The following is a 16,609-nucleotide window of genomic DNA, read 5'->3' on the forward strand; positions in this document are numbered from 1 at the left end:
GTACTGTCTCCATGAATTGTTGTCAGTATAAGGACATCCCTCTTGTCCTTATATTTGACCAACAACATATTTTCGGTGCATATTCCCCTGCTTTCACCCCTTCTCATTACTTGGGCAATGTGTGTTTTGGGGAGGCCTCTTTGGTTCTTGCGCACAGTACCGCAAGCTGCTGTACCTCTTGAACCAAGGGCCTTAAACAGGGGGATGCTGGTGTAAAAGTTATCCACATAGAGGTGATAACCCTTATCCAGGAAGGGGTGCACTAAATCCCAGACAATTTTGCCACTAACACCTACGAGGGAGGGGGGGCATTCTGGCGGTTCAATTCTTGAATCCTTCCCTTCATATACCCTAAACCTGTGGGTGTACCCTGTGGTGCTTTCACACAGCTTATACATTTTTATGCCATACCTTGCCCTCTTACTGGGAAGGTACTGGCGGAATTTAACCCTTCCTTTAAAATGTATAAGGGACTCGTCAATACAAATAAATTTTTCAGGGATGTATAGCTCTGCAAATTTGGCACTGAAATAATCAATGACCGGCCTGACTTTGAATAGCCGGTCAAAGGTGGGATCATCTCTGGGTGGGCACTGTGCATTATCGGTGTAATGTATAAATTTATGGATTGCCTCAAAACGAGTCCGGGTCATGGCCATACGGTAAAATGGGGTGCTGTACAGAACATCTGTACTCCAATATTGCCTAATTTGTGGCTTTTTTACTATGCCCATATGAAACACCAGACCCCAAAACGCCATCATCTCTACTGCATCTACAGGGGTCCACCTAGCAAATGATGACGTGGGGTTTTGAGCAATAAACTGCTGGGCATATAAATTAGTTTGGTCCACCATTAAATTTATAAAATCATCAGAGAAAAATAATTTGAAAAAGTCAATTTCTCTGAGACCTGTGGAATCAAATTGGATTCCTGGCATGGCCAAAAACTCAGGAACCTGGGGCTCAAAATTGTCTGGTGGTGGGGTCCATACGAGATCAATTATTGGGGGGGGGGTCTCAGCTGCTCTACGGGGGCGTCTTTGAGGGGGTCCCTCATCACCAGAGGAGGAAGAGGAGCTTAAGACGAATCCTTCAAATTCCCCGCTTGCCTCACTGGCTGTGTCAGAATCAGAGGCAAGCATGGCATATGCCTCCTCCACTGAATACATTCTTCTGGATGACTGGGATGACATTTGGGATGACATTTTTATTTTTGTGTTACTGGTAGTGAAATGTTTCAACACGTGTATAGTGTAGGGGGGGGTACAAACTTTATTTCAACCCGGGAGGTATGTAGTGTGTTGTGTGTATGTAGTGCAGAACAAAAAAAATACTTTATACAAAAAAAAAAAAAAATGAAGGGGTTAAAAAAAAAAAAATTGAAGGGGTTAAAAAAAAAAAAAAAAAGGTCCTGCGCCAAAAATTTAGCACAGATGTTGGTCAGTAACGTCTGTCACTGAACAGCGCTCAAAGGCAACAGGAATTTGATAAAAAAAAAAAAAAATAGATCAACCCTGTGCCGAAAAAAGCTGATCAGTGATGTACGTCACTGATCAGCGCACAGTGGCCACAGGACACCCACAAAATCACAGTGTGTGTAAAAAAAAAATTAAAAAAAGACCACACAGCACCCACAAAAAAAAAAAAAAAGGTGATCAGTGATGCGACACTGATTACCAGTGAGGGGCAGCAGGTGCACAACCTTTGGTGCAACTGGCAGCAACTGACAGGTATATATAAAAAAAAAAAACCTCTGCACCCCCAAAAAGTTGCTGATCACCTCAGATATAGTGATCAGCACAAAAGGCAGGGGTAGCAGACACAAAATATACACTCTCTATCACTCTCTGTCACTATCTCTCTCTATCTCTCACTATCTATCACTATCTATCACTATCTATCACTATCTATCACACTGCAGCAGCAGCACTGACAGTTATATGTATAAAAAAAAACCTGCACCCCCAAAAAGGGGGGGTAGCAGACACAAAATATACACTCTCTATCACTCTCTGTCACTATCTCTCTCTATCTCTCTATCTCTCACTATCTATCACTATCTATCACTATGACACTGCAGCAGCAGCACTGACAGTTATATATATAAAAAAAAAACCTGCACCCCCAAAAAAGGGGGGGTAGCAGACACAAATCTCTCTATCTCTCACTATCTATTACTATCTATCACTATCTCTCACTATCTATCACTATCTATCACTATGACACTGCAGCAGCAGCGACAGTTATTTATATATAAAAAACCCCTGCACCCCCAAAAAGGGGGGGTAGCAGACACAAAATATAGCTCTCTCTGTCACTATCTCTCTATCTCTCTCTATCTCTCTCTCTCTATCTCTCTATCTCTCTATCACACTGCAGCAGCAGCAGGAAGTCCCAAGAAGTCAGATCCAGGAAGCGTCCAGCACGCTACAAGCAGTGATCAGGTAATCAGGTAAGGTATTTGCAAGGATCAGGTAAGTATGAGCAAGGATCAGGTCAGTATAACGGCAGATAGGCACGGTGACCGCTCTGCACGCTACTCCAGACCGGAATGGCGTCTGCAGCGCAGTCACCGGTAGTTTAAATGTCGCGCCTTGGCTGTGATTGGTCCGTGGGTCCCACGGACCAATCACAGCCTTGGGGGCAGGTGGGGTGAGGGTGGGGTGAGGTGTCATCGTCACCGATGACCCCCTCATGCCCCCTGACGCCCGGCGGTGATTGACACCTGTGTTACCAAGCGTCCGATTCGCTGGTAACACAGGAAAACGCTGTGAATGGCTGTTCACACTGAACAGCCAATCACAGCGATCGCCGACGGGGGGGCGACATCGCAGCCCCCCCTGGGCATGCAGGGACATGTCTGCTGTCAGGGACAGCAGACATCGTCCCTCTGTCACTGCGTCTCGAGACGCAGTGACAGTTTAAAGTCATGACGTATATATACGTCATGTGTCGGGAAGTACATCCCGGCCATGACGTATATATACGTCAAATGTCGTGAAGGGGTTAATACACTATGGGGGCTATTCTGTTTGATTTGGTCCTGCGCGTGCATGCACGGGGGGGATTTGCCCATGGGAACTCCCAGCGTTACATAGGCGTTCCCATGCAAATCGGCCTGTGTTGCGGGGGGGGGGGGGGTGCAACGGACATCATTGGATGTCCACTACCCGCCCTGTTCCTGTCAAGGGTGCACACATATCGAAGGGACCTGAGAGTCACTTAGATATGCCTGTACCTTCCACATAATTCGATGGTCGGCGACCATTGAATGATGTGGGTGAAGCCCCATAGGCTGCAAATGGATGTTTTGCCAAAACATCCATTCGCAGCCATGCGGGAAACCCGGTATTCGAGAGGGGGTGGCGGGCAGACCTGCGAGCAGTGGGTGGCATTTAGTCCATCCGCAATGCTGCAAAATTTGCAGCGTTGCATGTGGAAAAGAATACTGGCTAGATGTATTAAACCCTTAGAGTGCCAACATCTGTGAGAGATGTGCAAAATATCTGCTAAAAAAGCCAGCGTTGCTCACATTTGTTAAATAAAAAACGTTGCATAAAAAAATATTATATTTCCTATATTACTGGTCATTATGATGAATAAAAATGTTTGCTTGCCAATTCTCACACCTACTTTGACAATTTCACTCGACATTCAAATGGTTAAGCCTGGAAAAGTGATAAAGTGGTTATAAAGTGTAAGGTGAGAACGCACCAGCCAATCAGCTGAGAGTCCGGAATTCATTGGGCAGTATTCAATGAAAAAAATTCGACGTGCATGGCGAGAGATTTTTTCTCTCGCCATGCACTCGCCCTGTTCCGGAGGGCTCGCTGCCACTCCTGCTCCCTCTATTCAATGTGGTTAAGACTCGCCGCCACTCGTGGCGAGTCTTAACCCCTGCAGCGGCCGAGCGTCCACGGCAGGGAGCTGGCAGGGAGCCGTGGGACGGTGGCAGCCAGGGAGATTAAAGTCTCCCTGGCTGCCCCAGAACATATGTGGAGGGGAGGTGGGCTCCCCGGGACCCAAGCAGCACAAGCTGCCCCCCCCCCCCCTATAGCCAGCGGGGGACCCAGTATTCACTGCACCCGATCGTGCATATGTAATGATCGGATGCAGTGAGTATATGAATATCTAATGAGCGGCTCGAGAGCTCCGGCCCCCTGCTGGCTGCTCTGTGTAAAAAAAATATATATATATATTTTTTTAAAATTAAATATATATTCATGTGCTATAAGCACATGAATAAAAATAACATGCCCCTTCACAGAAAAAAAAACCTGATTTTTTGACACCAAAATTAAAAAAAAAAACCTTTTAGTTTAAAAGTTCACATTCCAGCACTCCATGAAAAGATGGAGAATTGCTACACGGAGAGAGATGGCGAAAATCACTTAGAAAGACGGCGAATATTTCACATTGAATAGGGTTGCTCACTTTTGGAGAGCAAAATGCTCCGTCCAAGGCGAAAAAAGCACAAATTTGCCATAAAACAGGGCGAATTTTTCTCATTGAATACTGCACATTGGCTGGTTTGTTATCACCACTTATCAGTTTACCAGGCGCAATACATCTGCCCCAATATTTTTATTCCACATATATTCCTTATGGTAATAGCATTATATGAGGTGAGTATCTTTGCATTGTATCCATCATGTTATGCGGATTACTTTTGATAGGCTTATGCCGAGAGTACAGGCAAAAAGTTTGTATATTTGGGAAGTTGAAATGTGCATGAACAAAAGAGAGAGAATGATTTCAGCAGAGACTTGTTCTAGACACACAACACAGCTTTTATTTTATTTCCAAAATCCCATTGCTCAGGAAAGTACTCTCCTGTTTGACACCACAGTCTGTGACAGGAAACCTTGAAGCAGCAAGTAGGAACACAGGGATAGAAACAATTATTCAAGCTAAAGTCAGTTGCTCCTGATATACCGTATTTAATTCTGAGATATATTACAAGAACTGAAACCCTGCTCTTGTGGTGACATTTTTTTTGCCATTTTTTATGTGCTAATAAAAAACCTATAAACACTGTAAATAATCAGAAGTATGTTTTTCCCATAATTAAAAAAAAAAAAGCTTTCATGTGACCTTCGTACGGTAATGAATCATAGTAAACTTTGACACTCACCCGTAAGATCTCTTCAACGCAACTGGGATCATTTGGAAGACCAACCTGTGTAAATAAATACATTTTTATTATTATTATTATTATTATTATTATTATTATTATTATTAATAGTATTGTTAATAATATCATACAAGGTGAGCTTAAAATATATTCAAAATAATGATATTATGATCATGATACATATGTGCAATCGCAACATATGTGGAGGGATGTAGATGTGCACAGCCTTTTCCAATCTATGGGCCATATTGGGAATTAACACTCATTAAAGGGAAACTTTACTTGTTTTTATGGGACTGTCCCACATGTAAGCCGCAATTTCCCATGGGGAATTCCCAGTTCTGGTTCTGTAAGAGACTGGGGCCTATTCATTAGTTCCTTATCATGATGAAAATGTGGGTGTGGCATGAGCGTTCTTCATTCCTTCAAGGCCACACCCACTTACTGCCAAACAATTTATCTGCATTTGTCCCAAAATTTGGGAATTATGGTAACAGTACCTATGGGAGTGTGGTCAATGCAGCATCGTATCGTATCTGTTGCCACCACAACCCCATAGCAACATGTTCTCTTGTTGTGTCACTTTACTCTCTCCGTTTGGCTCCCTCTTCCGTGGGGTCAGTACCATCAACCAGATACAATAATGATGCTCTTAAGGTCCCATACACTTGTGCGATTTGGCCTGTTTTCATCTGATTCTGATGGAGTGGCCAAATAGCAGGTGTTTGACATCTGATCAGATCCAATTCATATTCCCGTGTGCATCAGATTGGAGTCAGAGGTCGTAATTGCAGAACATAGGATATATCGTAGTCTGACCCATCAGCGGCACATCACGGGAGTCCTTATACATGTGATAAATCGCATGCGATGTATCACATGTAAAAAATGGCACTTTAAGTCACAAATCGGAGATAAGCCCTGGGAAAGTGCCAGGGAAATTGAAGGGAAATTGGGTTTGACTAGTCTGAGGCACAAGTCAGACTAGTGTATGGGGGTTTGTAGAGAATAACTGTTATTTATTTATTAGCAGTTTCGTATATAGCGCACACATATATTCCGCAGCACTTTACAGAGAATATTTGAACATTCACATCAATCCTTGCCCCAGTGGAGCTTACAATCTGTATTCCCTACACACACACACACACACAAAGACATTCTAGGGTTAATTTTTGTTGTTGTTTTAAGCCAATTAACCTACCAGTATATTTCTGGGTTGTGGGAGGAAACTGGAGTACCTGGAGTAAACCCACGCAAGCATGGGGAGAATATATCAACTCCACATAGTTAGGGCCAAGTTGGGAATAGAACCCATCACCTCAGCGATCCGCGCTGCCCCAGTTAACAGTGACATCAAATATATATATGAAACAAGACAGTAAAAAAGTGCGCACAGACTGATCAGCAATTTCCAGTCCTAAAAAACAGCCTGAGTAGCACACAGGTGTAACCAGCACCAGAGTTCCAAACGAAGAACCCGCAGCAATATCTTCAAAATGCCTCTGGAATCCACAGAGGAAGGACAATCTATAGAGGAATAGAAGAAATGCACTTCATGGTGCAGTATGTAAAAATAAACACACTTTAATATTCTGAGGTCCACAGATACAGAAGCAGGGACTCGTACCAAAAAGTAAAACACTATGGGCTGGATACCACACGGAATATACAATAAAACCAAGACAAGAACTGCTCACGATACGCCGGGGATCATCAGCCGATTCTCTGGACGCCGGACAGCTGGTATGCTGCACGGCAGCAGGATCAGGTAAACGGATGTTAACACCGGTCCTTGTGTCAGTCAGTAGAGCGTAGGCCACGCACTGACGCGTTTCGTCATAAGTCTCATGACGAAACGCGTCAGTACGTGGCCTACTACGCTTTAAAAATGATGACGGGGGAAATGTATCAAGCCTGGGAGAGGTTGCCCAAAGCAATCAGCTTCTAGATGCCAATTACAGTATCTAACTTTGGGCAACCAATCAATTGTATCTCACTTCAAGGCTTAGAACAACCCTATTGAATTGTAAAGAGGGTACTTATGTATTATCTGGGCTCCCATGTTAAATGCACCCCATTTTTTCATACCCCTACTATCCAACTACGCATGGAGTTGATTTTATATAGTGTGGCGAGCGCAGCGAGCCACCGTGCCCGAAGCGTGGCGAGCGCAGCGAGCCCCGCAAGGGGACGCGGTCTCATAAGAAAAACGGGAGCCCAGATATTACATAAGTACCGTAAAGAGCCATTCAAAAATATATACTTCTCTGTGCAGGAATCTGGGGCTGTTGGAGAACTAAAGCGGTGATGGAGGGCGCTTAGTGGCAATCTAGTGGCAATAAGCCTACTCCGATCAGTAATTCCCACTCCTCTCCACAATACCAGATGCAGAATAAAATTGAAAAGTGAAATATTTGAGAAATAAGAAAACAAATAACCGCTACCAATGTGTTGGCCCTGTCTGAGGCTCCAACCAGATGAATGCCTATAACGAAGGTGAGGGATGCATCGTCCGGCTGCAGCTTGTGCATGTCAGCATTAGACTTATAAATAATGCAGCCATACTCTTCTATCTGGCTTATTAATACTGTATATCATATGCAGGTTTGTGTTAGATATATTACTTACATAGTAAATTATAGACATTCAAACATAGACAACCACAATGTACAGTAGACAGGTGTGATATGTCAATGTGGTCAATATGTCAACATTCAATTTGTACACCGAAACGTACCACCACGTCCCCTCGCATGGCTTGCTACACTCACCATGCTTCGGGCACACTATTTTATACTCCCACCACGCCTTAGTGGGTGGTAGAGCATGAAATACTGCCTGTTGGCATATTCCTTTCTGCATGTTGACCTTAAGTCATATCGACCTAAATGCATGTCGACCTAATGGTGTCAACTTAATGCTTGTCGACAATCATGCTGGTGACCCAATGACCTTATCCCAATAAAATTGGATCATCCCATCCTGAGGAACAACCAGCTCCTGGACAGCAATGGAAGCACTGTTAAATGTAAATACAGTTTTAATAATATTGTCCTTTACAGAAGGCAAGTGATATTTCTTATACAATACAGTCTGTAATTAGTTGGCCACCCTTCCGATCCTTCAAGGCAATTCATTAATCCCTTTCTCTGCTGCCCCTCCTATTCAATTTATTTTCACCAATTTCTTTATCCACTGTGCAAATCCTTATCCTCTCTTTCCGCCCAGTACAATTAATTATGCCACTTTTCCCCATCAGTTTGCATGTAGTACCTTCAGCACAGCAGTCGCAAATAAATAGAATTTAAGTAGAGACTTCATGTTTTACCTAGTTTGTCCTCTGTGACTGTGTACAGGGGCGGATCCAGGATAAAATGACAGGGGGGGCACCATGATAAAAGAGGGTTTAGGTGGGGGAGGGCTAGTGTTAGTGGTGCCAGTGTACATGCTAAGAGAGCGGCAGAGAGAGGGTGGCAATGGGATTAAAAATAGGCCCAACATGGCAACAAAAGTGAAGGATGTAGTTGTGCGTGCGCCGAAGGCGCGCTCTGGAAAAGGGTGTGTGGCCACTCAACAGGGGGCATGTCCTTGAGTTTAGTGTACAACACCATATTCAACTTCTACACATTATGCTACAAAATACTAGACCCCATTATACTTGCCCCTTACACATGATGCCAAATGGAATGAGCCAAAATTCAAACAATGCCACATGGATTGTGTCAAAATTCACATAATGCCAAACGGATTGAGCCAAAATTTACATAATAACACACGGATTGAGCCAAAATTCACAAAATGCCAAATGGATTGAGCCAAAATTCACATAATGCCAAATGGATTGAGCCAAAATTCACATAATGCCACATGGATTGTGTCAAAATTCACATAATGCCACACGGATTGAGCCAAATTCATAAAATGCCATATGGATTGAGCCAAAATTCACATAATGCCAAACGGATTGAGCCAAAATTTACATAATAACACACGGATTGAGCCAAAATTCACAAAATGCCAAATGGATTGAGCCAAATTCATAAGATGCCATATGGATTGAGCCAAAATTCACATAATGCCACATGGATTGAGCCAAAATTCACATAATGCCACACGTATTGAGCCAAAATTCACATAATGCCACACGGATTGAGACAAAATTCACATAATGCCACACGGATTGAGCCAGAATTCACATAATGCCACACAGATTAAGACAAAATTCACAATACGCTTCATAAACAGGGACATTGTCCACCAAAGGCGCACATTAAACATTTACACCATAATGTCCATTGCACGTTAAGTTACACGGCATGATGTCCATTATGTATTATGCCAAACACCATAATGCCTATTAAAAATTATGCTACATACAGTAAGTGCTGCTTATCTACATGCTCATTGCCAAGGGTTCCATGCTCATTGCCAGAGGTTCCATGCTCGTTGCCATGTGGGATTATATGCTCATTGCCAATGGAAAATACATGCTCGAGGTAAATGGGGGACAGCCGCCGCCAGGCAGAAGTGATAGCCACTGACAGTAGCAGAACCTGGCTGTATTCTGAGCACTGCAGGTCCCAGCTATTTGAAATAATACCCATTTCACACCAGAAAATGCATTCCCAGGTTGGCCCCTTTTACACCAGCCTAGTCCCTGCATTTTCTGGTGTGAGGGGGAGAGAAAACCACCCCTCCCCCCCTTTAACCAGTTATCTCATTTAACCGGCTATATCTTCGGAACTAACTGACCCATTTACATGAGACAAGTATCATATTGAAGAACTTTTGAGTGGGCTCTGAATGATTTTGGTCCAGTGAAACTGGAACGTTTGGTTCCAGAGTAATCTGCCCTCAAAGAACATGAACAGCCATGAAATTACATTTCAAAAATAAAAAACTCGATTTACACGCTATATCTCTGGAATCGATTAACCGATATGGACCATCCTGGTATCATATTGAAAGCCCAGCGATTTGGAATTGAATGACAAGCTCCTGTGATGCCAGGGGGGGGGGGAAACTGGCAGCCGTCAGAACCGGGTGGGGGTCGGAATTGACGGGTCCCATATTATCCTATGGGGAAAAAAATGTTACAGCTTTGCCAGGCGATATCTCCGGTTCCCGGGGGGCTAGAGACATGGGGCTGGGCTCGTTGGAAAGCTCTGGTCTTCATCTACAAAGTTAATGACAGGGGGGGCACGTGCCCGGGTGCCCCCCCCCTGAATCCGCCACTGACTGTGTATACACTAATGGGGTGTACACACGGTCAGATGTGCCTTAAGATCCTATCCATGATCCGATCAGATCGGATCGTGGATAGGATCTTAAGGCACATCCGATTTGCATCCAATCTTAACTATATAGTGCAGATCTGCACTATATAGACAAGGCAGCCAAGACTTTCTGGCTTCCGATACGTGAACGCGCATCGGGATCGGATCGGGATCGCAAAGGTTAAAACCATTGCGATCTGCATCCGATTCCGATCCGATGCCGATCCGATGTTGACTATATCGTCAACATCGGAAAGGAAATCGGACCGTGTGTACACACTATTAGGGATATTAGCTGGTTTTAAAAAGAGATTTCCTATTATCGCTCTTATCTGAGGTGTTCTGTGCCCTGTGATCTCACAAGGGAGGAGGTGTATCATTCCGAAGAGTACTGGTGATGTTACCAACCAATAAGATTCTAGCTATCTTTTTTTTGGAATGTACATGATAGCGAGATGCTGATTGGTTGCTATGGGCAATTTCTCCACTTGTCCTCTTCAGAAGGTTTGATATATATTCATTCCCATAAGAAGATTAATGATGCCCAGGTAAGGGGTTCTGGTGAGAACTAGAGGTAGAAAAGAAGGTAACATTCATGGGGCGACTATACATAGCAACAACCACAGATGAATGTGTACACACACCCGCACACACAGACACCTTCTTAAAGCATGAATCTGAAAAATAAAATAAAAAAAGACTAATGTATTCTGGTTCCGAACATGTCTGTTGAGTTCATTCAAAATTAAATTGAAATGGAAAAGCTACAGTATAACATTGTAAAATCCCATTTCTGACCTAAAAGTCACAAGAAAATGTAATTTTCAATTGATTGATTTAAAACATATTAAAAGCTATGTACAGTAGGTGTACCTGACTTTTTTTGAATCTTCTCCAACATTTGACATTTGGCTCATCTTAAATCCATGGTAGTTTACCACTCAGCACTTACACTATAAATCTCTTTACACATGAAAATGATTCCACCAGACAAGTGTTCAGCGTGACTTCAAAGTAAACATTTGGAGTTCTTTATAAACTTACTGAATTAATGTACCACTAAGAAGTGCCTGCACACTTGCATCCTCACATTTACAGTATACTTTAAGTGGAACACTCTTACCACACATACAACCTTAAATCAGGGTTGCCTACCCTCCCGGAATGGCTGGGAGGGTCCCGGAAATCGGGTCCCTCTCCCGGCCCCACGGAAAGGGGGCAACCCTCCCGCATTAACCCCAATCCCCCGCGATCCGCCCCTCACGTAATTTTAACCCCGCCCAACGCCGTGCAATGCCTGAAATACCGGCATTGCACGACGGGCGGCGTGGTTAAAATGACGCGTTCACTGTAGGCACACCCACCAACAGGAAAGCCCGTCTGTGGCTCCGCCCCAATCTGGCTCTTTTAAGCTCCCGGCGATAGCCCCGCCCCCCTGTATAACAGAGCTGGCTGCCCTCTCCCAGAAGGCAGCCAGCAAAAGTCGGCAAGTATGCCTTAAATCTAGCTTCTAGATGCATTCAAGAGCAAAGATCGACCCCAAACTTGCACTTGCCTTATATGGGCACATCATCTGAATCTCACTACTGTTGTATTTCACAATCTATGCAACTCAAAATATATGTATGTATATATGTATGTATGTATGCTAGAATGCATCTGCATACCATTGCTATTTTGCACATGGGCGCTAACGCCTGGATTCACTTTTTCCCTTGCATAGGGCCATGAGTGCAAAACTCCAGCAACCGTAAACATATACACATTCCAACTAACGATGTGGCCAAAAAACTTTTGCTGAAGTTGGCGCAATATAGACCTTAAGATTTTTGCTTGTGGTACTTGTACGTCTATGTATTACTAAATAAGCTACGTACTAAACATTGAAGAGACAAAGGGCAAGATATACTGAACAGAAAATTCAGTAACAACCCCATTATCAGGGTTTTTTACACACACAAGTGTTTGTGCTACACTAATTGAGGGCCCATGTCGAGAGATGTTGACACACAAAAAACGTGAAAAACATCATGTGGACTTTTTGGTGTCAAACTAAACACCGTCAAACCTTCGATACAAACCCTTAAAGATGGCCATTGTTCGTTGTTAGACATCAAAGAGCTCTCTCTGCGATAAAACAGTGAACCATTAGCTGGCTAATATGTTCATTTAATCTAATAAACGTGCCACATGAGCAGAACTTCTATAAACAACACAGGTCTTAATGAGGTTTCCAGATCATTGACACCTCAGGTGAGAACGCATAAAGGTGCCAGAAGAATATCTCACCATCAGAGTACCGCAATGGCGAATAACCACTGATGCATGTCAGTTACCTACATTAGTACAGTCTACATTCTAGAGAGAGAGAGACTTTGTAACAGTGCTGATGCATATGATATGGCTGTATACCCACCAACGGGAATGATTACTACAGAACATTCCAGAGTCACATACCAAAGTGGGAAAAGCTTACACGCCGGGGGGGGAGTTATGCTGAGCAATCAGAGTTTAATGATGTGTTTGACGGATCAGGAGCAGGGATTCTTTTATATCGATGTGGCCTATACAAATGTTATGAGGTATATGCTTGCCAAAAAGGTTTTCTCTTTTACTGTAGCATATTAAGTGTATTTTATATTTTTACGCAACTTTAATTGGTGATCCTTTAGCACACTGCATTTTCCGTGGAAACTAAGACCAAATAAAGAGCCCGATTCAGACCTGATTGCACGTCTGTAAATTAGCACAGCAGGCAATTATCGATAGACTGCGCATGTGTACGGTTCACAGTACGCATGTGCAAGGCCATCCTGCGATGAAATCCTGCAACTAATTCTATACACCCAGCATTCACAAGGTGATTGACAGGAAGTGGGCATCTGGGAGTGGAAACTGGCCGTTTAGTGGGTGTGATAAGAAGGTGAGCCTGTTACAATTGGTTATGGACATATTTGCATGGCTGCGAATGCATGTGCATCCATACACAACCATTCGCACAGAAATCAAATTCATTTGCAGGATTTCACTCTAACGGGGTGGCGTCTTAACTGAACGCTGGCCTTGCAAATTTGCGCCTGTGTGTTCTGGTCTGAATCGGGCCCAATAGGTTGTGAATCCCTGCTAAACATATAGGCTTACCAGACTTTAGGCCGTGATACATGAATTACATGGATGCTGACTTCAAGCCTGCTTTTCAGTGGCATATTTATAATGGATGCAGTGTATCCTCCCCCCCCCCCACCCCGGTACCTCCTCCCGTCAGGCACAAGAGCACATTGCAGGGGGCAACATATATGTATCAACACAATACAAGGCAGCCTTATCCACAAACTTCCCTGCTGGCAAGGGAAAAGACACAAGAGATATATATATATATATATATATATATATATATATATATATATATATATATATACACATTTGTGGAATATCACCCTTGGTGGAGAGTCCCCTATACACCTCAATTAGTGCCACAAGTATTGTAACACACAAAAGTCCATTCATTCCCTATAGATTGTAAGCTTGCAGCAGGGCCCTCCTACCTCTAACTCTGACTGTTGTTACCCAGTTTGTTTTATCACTGTCTACTATTGTAAAGTGCAACTGAATCTGCTGCACTATATAAGAAACTGTTAATAAATATCAAACGTTTTTCATTCTTTATTAAAAAGTATTTTTTTCCCAATAAAAATGTTAAATGATGATATTTGTTGTGCATTTATAATAAAACGTGCTGCATTATCCAACGCGTTTCGTCCCCTAGGGGACTTCTTCAAGTGTTTAGCTAAAATTTTTGGCAATCTTGGCAGGGTAAATATGAAGTAATGGATCCAGGGTTGTTCAGGATAGCCAAGTCTTTACACTCTAGGTTATAATTAGATAGTTGCTATACAGTCAAGGTAGTTCTATAACCGCAATAGGTGTAGATGTGTGGGTCCTTGGTTCCTCATGGGGGTTTATATATATATGTGCTCTGTGATTTCTCCACCCCCCCGCACATAGTAGAGGATGCAGGGTGGGAGAGGGACATATTGGGGATCGGGACACTGGATGGGAGAGAGATGTATGGTGGGAGAGGGGCACCTGGTGAGAGCTCACAGTCAGCTCAGGGTGCTGACGTGCGGACTGTGGATGTGGGGTCATACTTGCCTACTTTTGAAAAGTAGTTTTAGGGAGATTGTAACAAGGTTTTAAGAGATCTCACAGGAAGTGGCACCCCGGGCAGGTGCCCAATAGGCAATGTCTACTGTATATATCTTGATTTTATGAAGTCTTTTTACAGAATTAATATTTTAAGTTCAGCTGAATGAATGAGCTCTCTGGTCACTGCATAAAAAGAGGGGAGAGTCAGCAGCTTAAAGCACAAAGTGAGGGAGTTATTGAGGGTGGTCAGCTGTGTGGAGTGTCCTGTGCTACACATCATCAAAATGATTTACATGCGCTCACGAGCATGAAGTGGGGGTCGCAGTATAGAGAAAAATCACCACTGCTGCTGCATCTGCTCTGATGATACTCACTGCTGCCTCTACCACTGGTGACTGCTGTCAGGAGCACTGCCTCCTGCTCCACCTCCGCCCTCTTCCACTCTGCGTCACCTCCACTATGCAACCAGCTCTACCCATGCAACCCCACAGTGGCCGGCCTTTACATTTAAGCCCCCCCCGGCATTCTTAACTCACCCATGTGCAGTCCACACTTCTCAGGAGCAGGCATGAAACTGGGAGCCCCTGTGCGGCTGTGGGGCTCTCTTTGGTATCACCCCACCGAAGGGTGACACTTGATGCGGGCCACACAGCCCTAGTGATGTCACTGTATACAGCTCCTTGTGTAATTCATGAGTGCTTTGGTTTAAAGTTACATACAGTAGTTACATAGTAGGTAAGGCCGAAAAAAGACTTGCGTCCATCTAGTTCAACCTAGGTTGTTTAGAGACATATAATTCTTATTTGTACCCATGGATGTTTTTAACCAGTAAGTGTTTGTCCAACCTTATTTTGAACGCATTCATTGTGTCGGCCGACACAACATCACCAGGAAGAGAGTTCCAGAGTTTGACTGCTCTAACCGTAAAGAAATTTTTTCTTCTAGCTGAAAAAAATCTTTTTTTCTTCTAATCTATACTCATGCCCTCGCGTCCTAGATTCCTAGGTGATAGTAAAGTAAGCCTATATATACACTAATCATTTCTATACTTTCAAATATTTATACTATTTCAGCAATTGGATTCTGCAGTTAACGTGCTTATTGTATACATTTTTTTGCACATAATTTACCAAATTTGCACAGCAAACAATAAAATAAAAGACCAACTAACCATAGTTATTCCCAGCAGTAAGTCACATTCAGTGTATCTAATGCACGGAAACTTTCAGCTTTGCGCTAAGGTTGACAAAACAGAAATGCTAGCAGTGCCTGTCATAGGCTAGTCCATAAAAACTATGCTTTCACTATGTGCCCTCAAAGTAAGTAAACTGTACTTATATTGCATTGTAAATGGAAAATTGAGGATAACACGCAGAGAGCTATGGTTTATGATGCCTAACCGAATGCCAATTAATCTTTACAGTACACAGCGTGTGGTGTTATGTAATGCCCTGCAATGTGATCACAATGAATATTTACTGAAAATAAAGAAAAAGGCAAAAAGATCATATTTATGCTAATGGTATTTATATGCAAATAGATGAAACCACCATCACTGGGTAGAGGTAGTGCAGAATAGCAAGCGCTACAGGAGTCTACTGCAAATGAGACAGTGCCACTGTGCTGAACTAACACAGTGTAGAGGACAATAAGGTACTGTAACACAACAATAGTAAATTCCATTATCAACAGTTTACAAAACTAAGGTCAGCAAAGCAATCACCATGTGGATGCTCAAGACACATTGACACCAGTATGTATATATATATATACACACACACACACACACACACACTCACACGTCTCTCTGTAAAGTGATTGATCCCATCTGTCAAAGTGTTTTGTGAGTGTGGCAAAACCAATGTGGCGATACATGCTATAAACAGCTGTAATAAACTACAGGCTTGTACGATCATTTAAATCCTATATTACCATCTAGGACATACCGCAGAGTTGAAGCAGCATCTACAAAATAGGAGGTCTCATGGCACACAAGACACTGCAATCTCTGCAAGCATCAAAATGTGATAACGTGGAGAGTGATAAA

The 16,609-nt window shown here is 43.1% G+C and overlaps 1 protein-coding gene across 3 annotated transcripts in view; it reads right to left on the reverse strand.

The window, feature by feature from the left end:
* Positions 1 to 16,609, reverse strand: part of AFF2 (ALF transcription elongation factor 2) — a 481,449-nt gene that overhangs the window by 213,331 nt on the left and 251,509 nt on the right. For all 3 annotated transcript variants that reach the window (XM_083159453.1, XM_083159452.1, XM_083159451.1), the window contains exon 4: positions 5,138 to 5,182. In XM_083159453.1, coding sequence (XP_083015579.1) covers positions 5,138 to 5,182 — 45 coding nt within the window. The remainder of the gene's footprint in view (positions 1 to 5,137; positions 5,183 to 16,609) is intronic.

Source organism: Crinia signifera, chromosome 9 (genome assembly GCF_055691185.1).
Source record: "Crinia signifera chromosome 9, ASM5569118v1, whole genome shotgun sequence".
NCBI classification, from domain to species: Eukaryota; Metazoa; Chordata; class Amphibia; order Anura; family Myobatrachidae; genus Crinia; species Crinia signifera.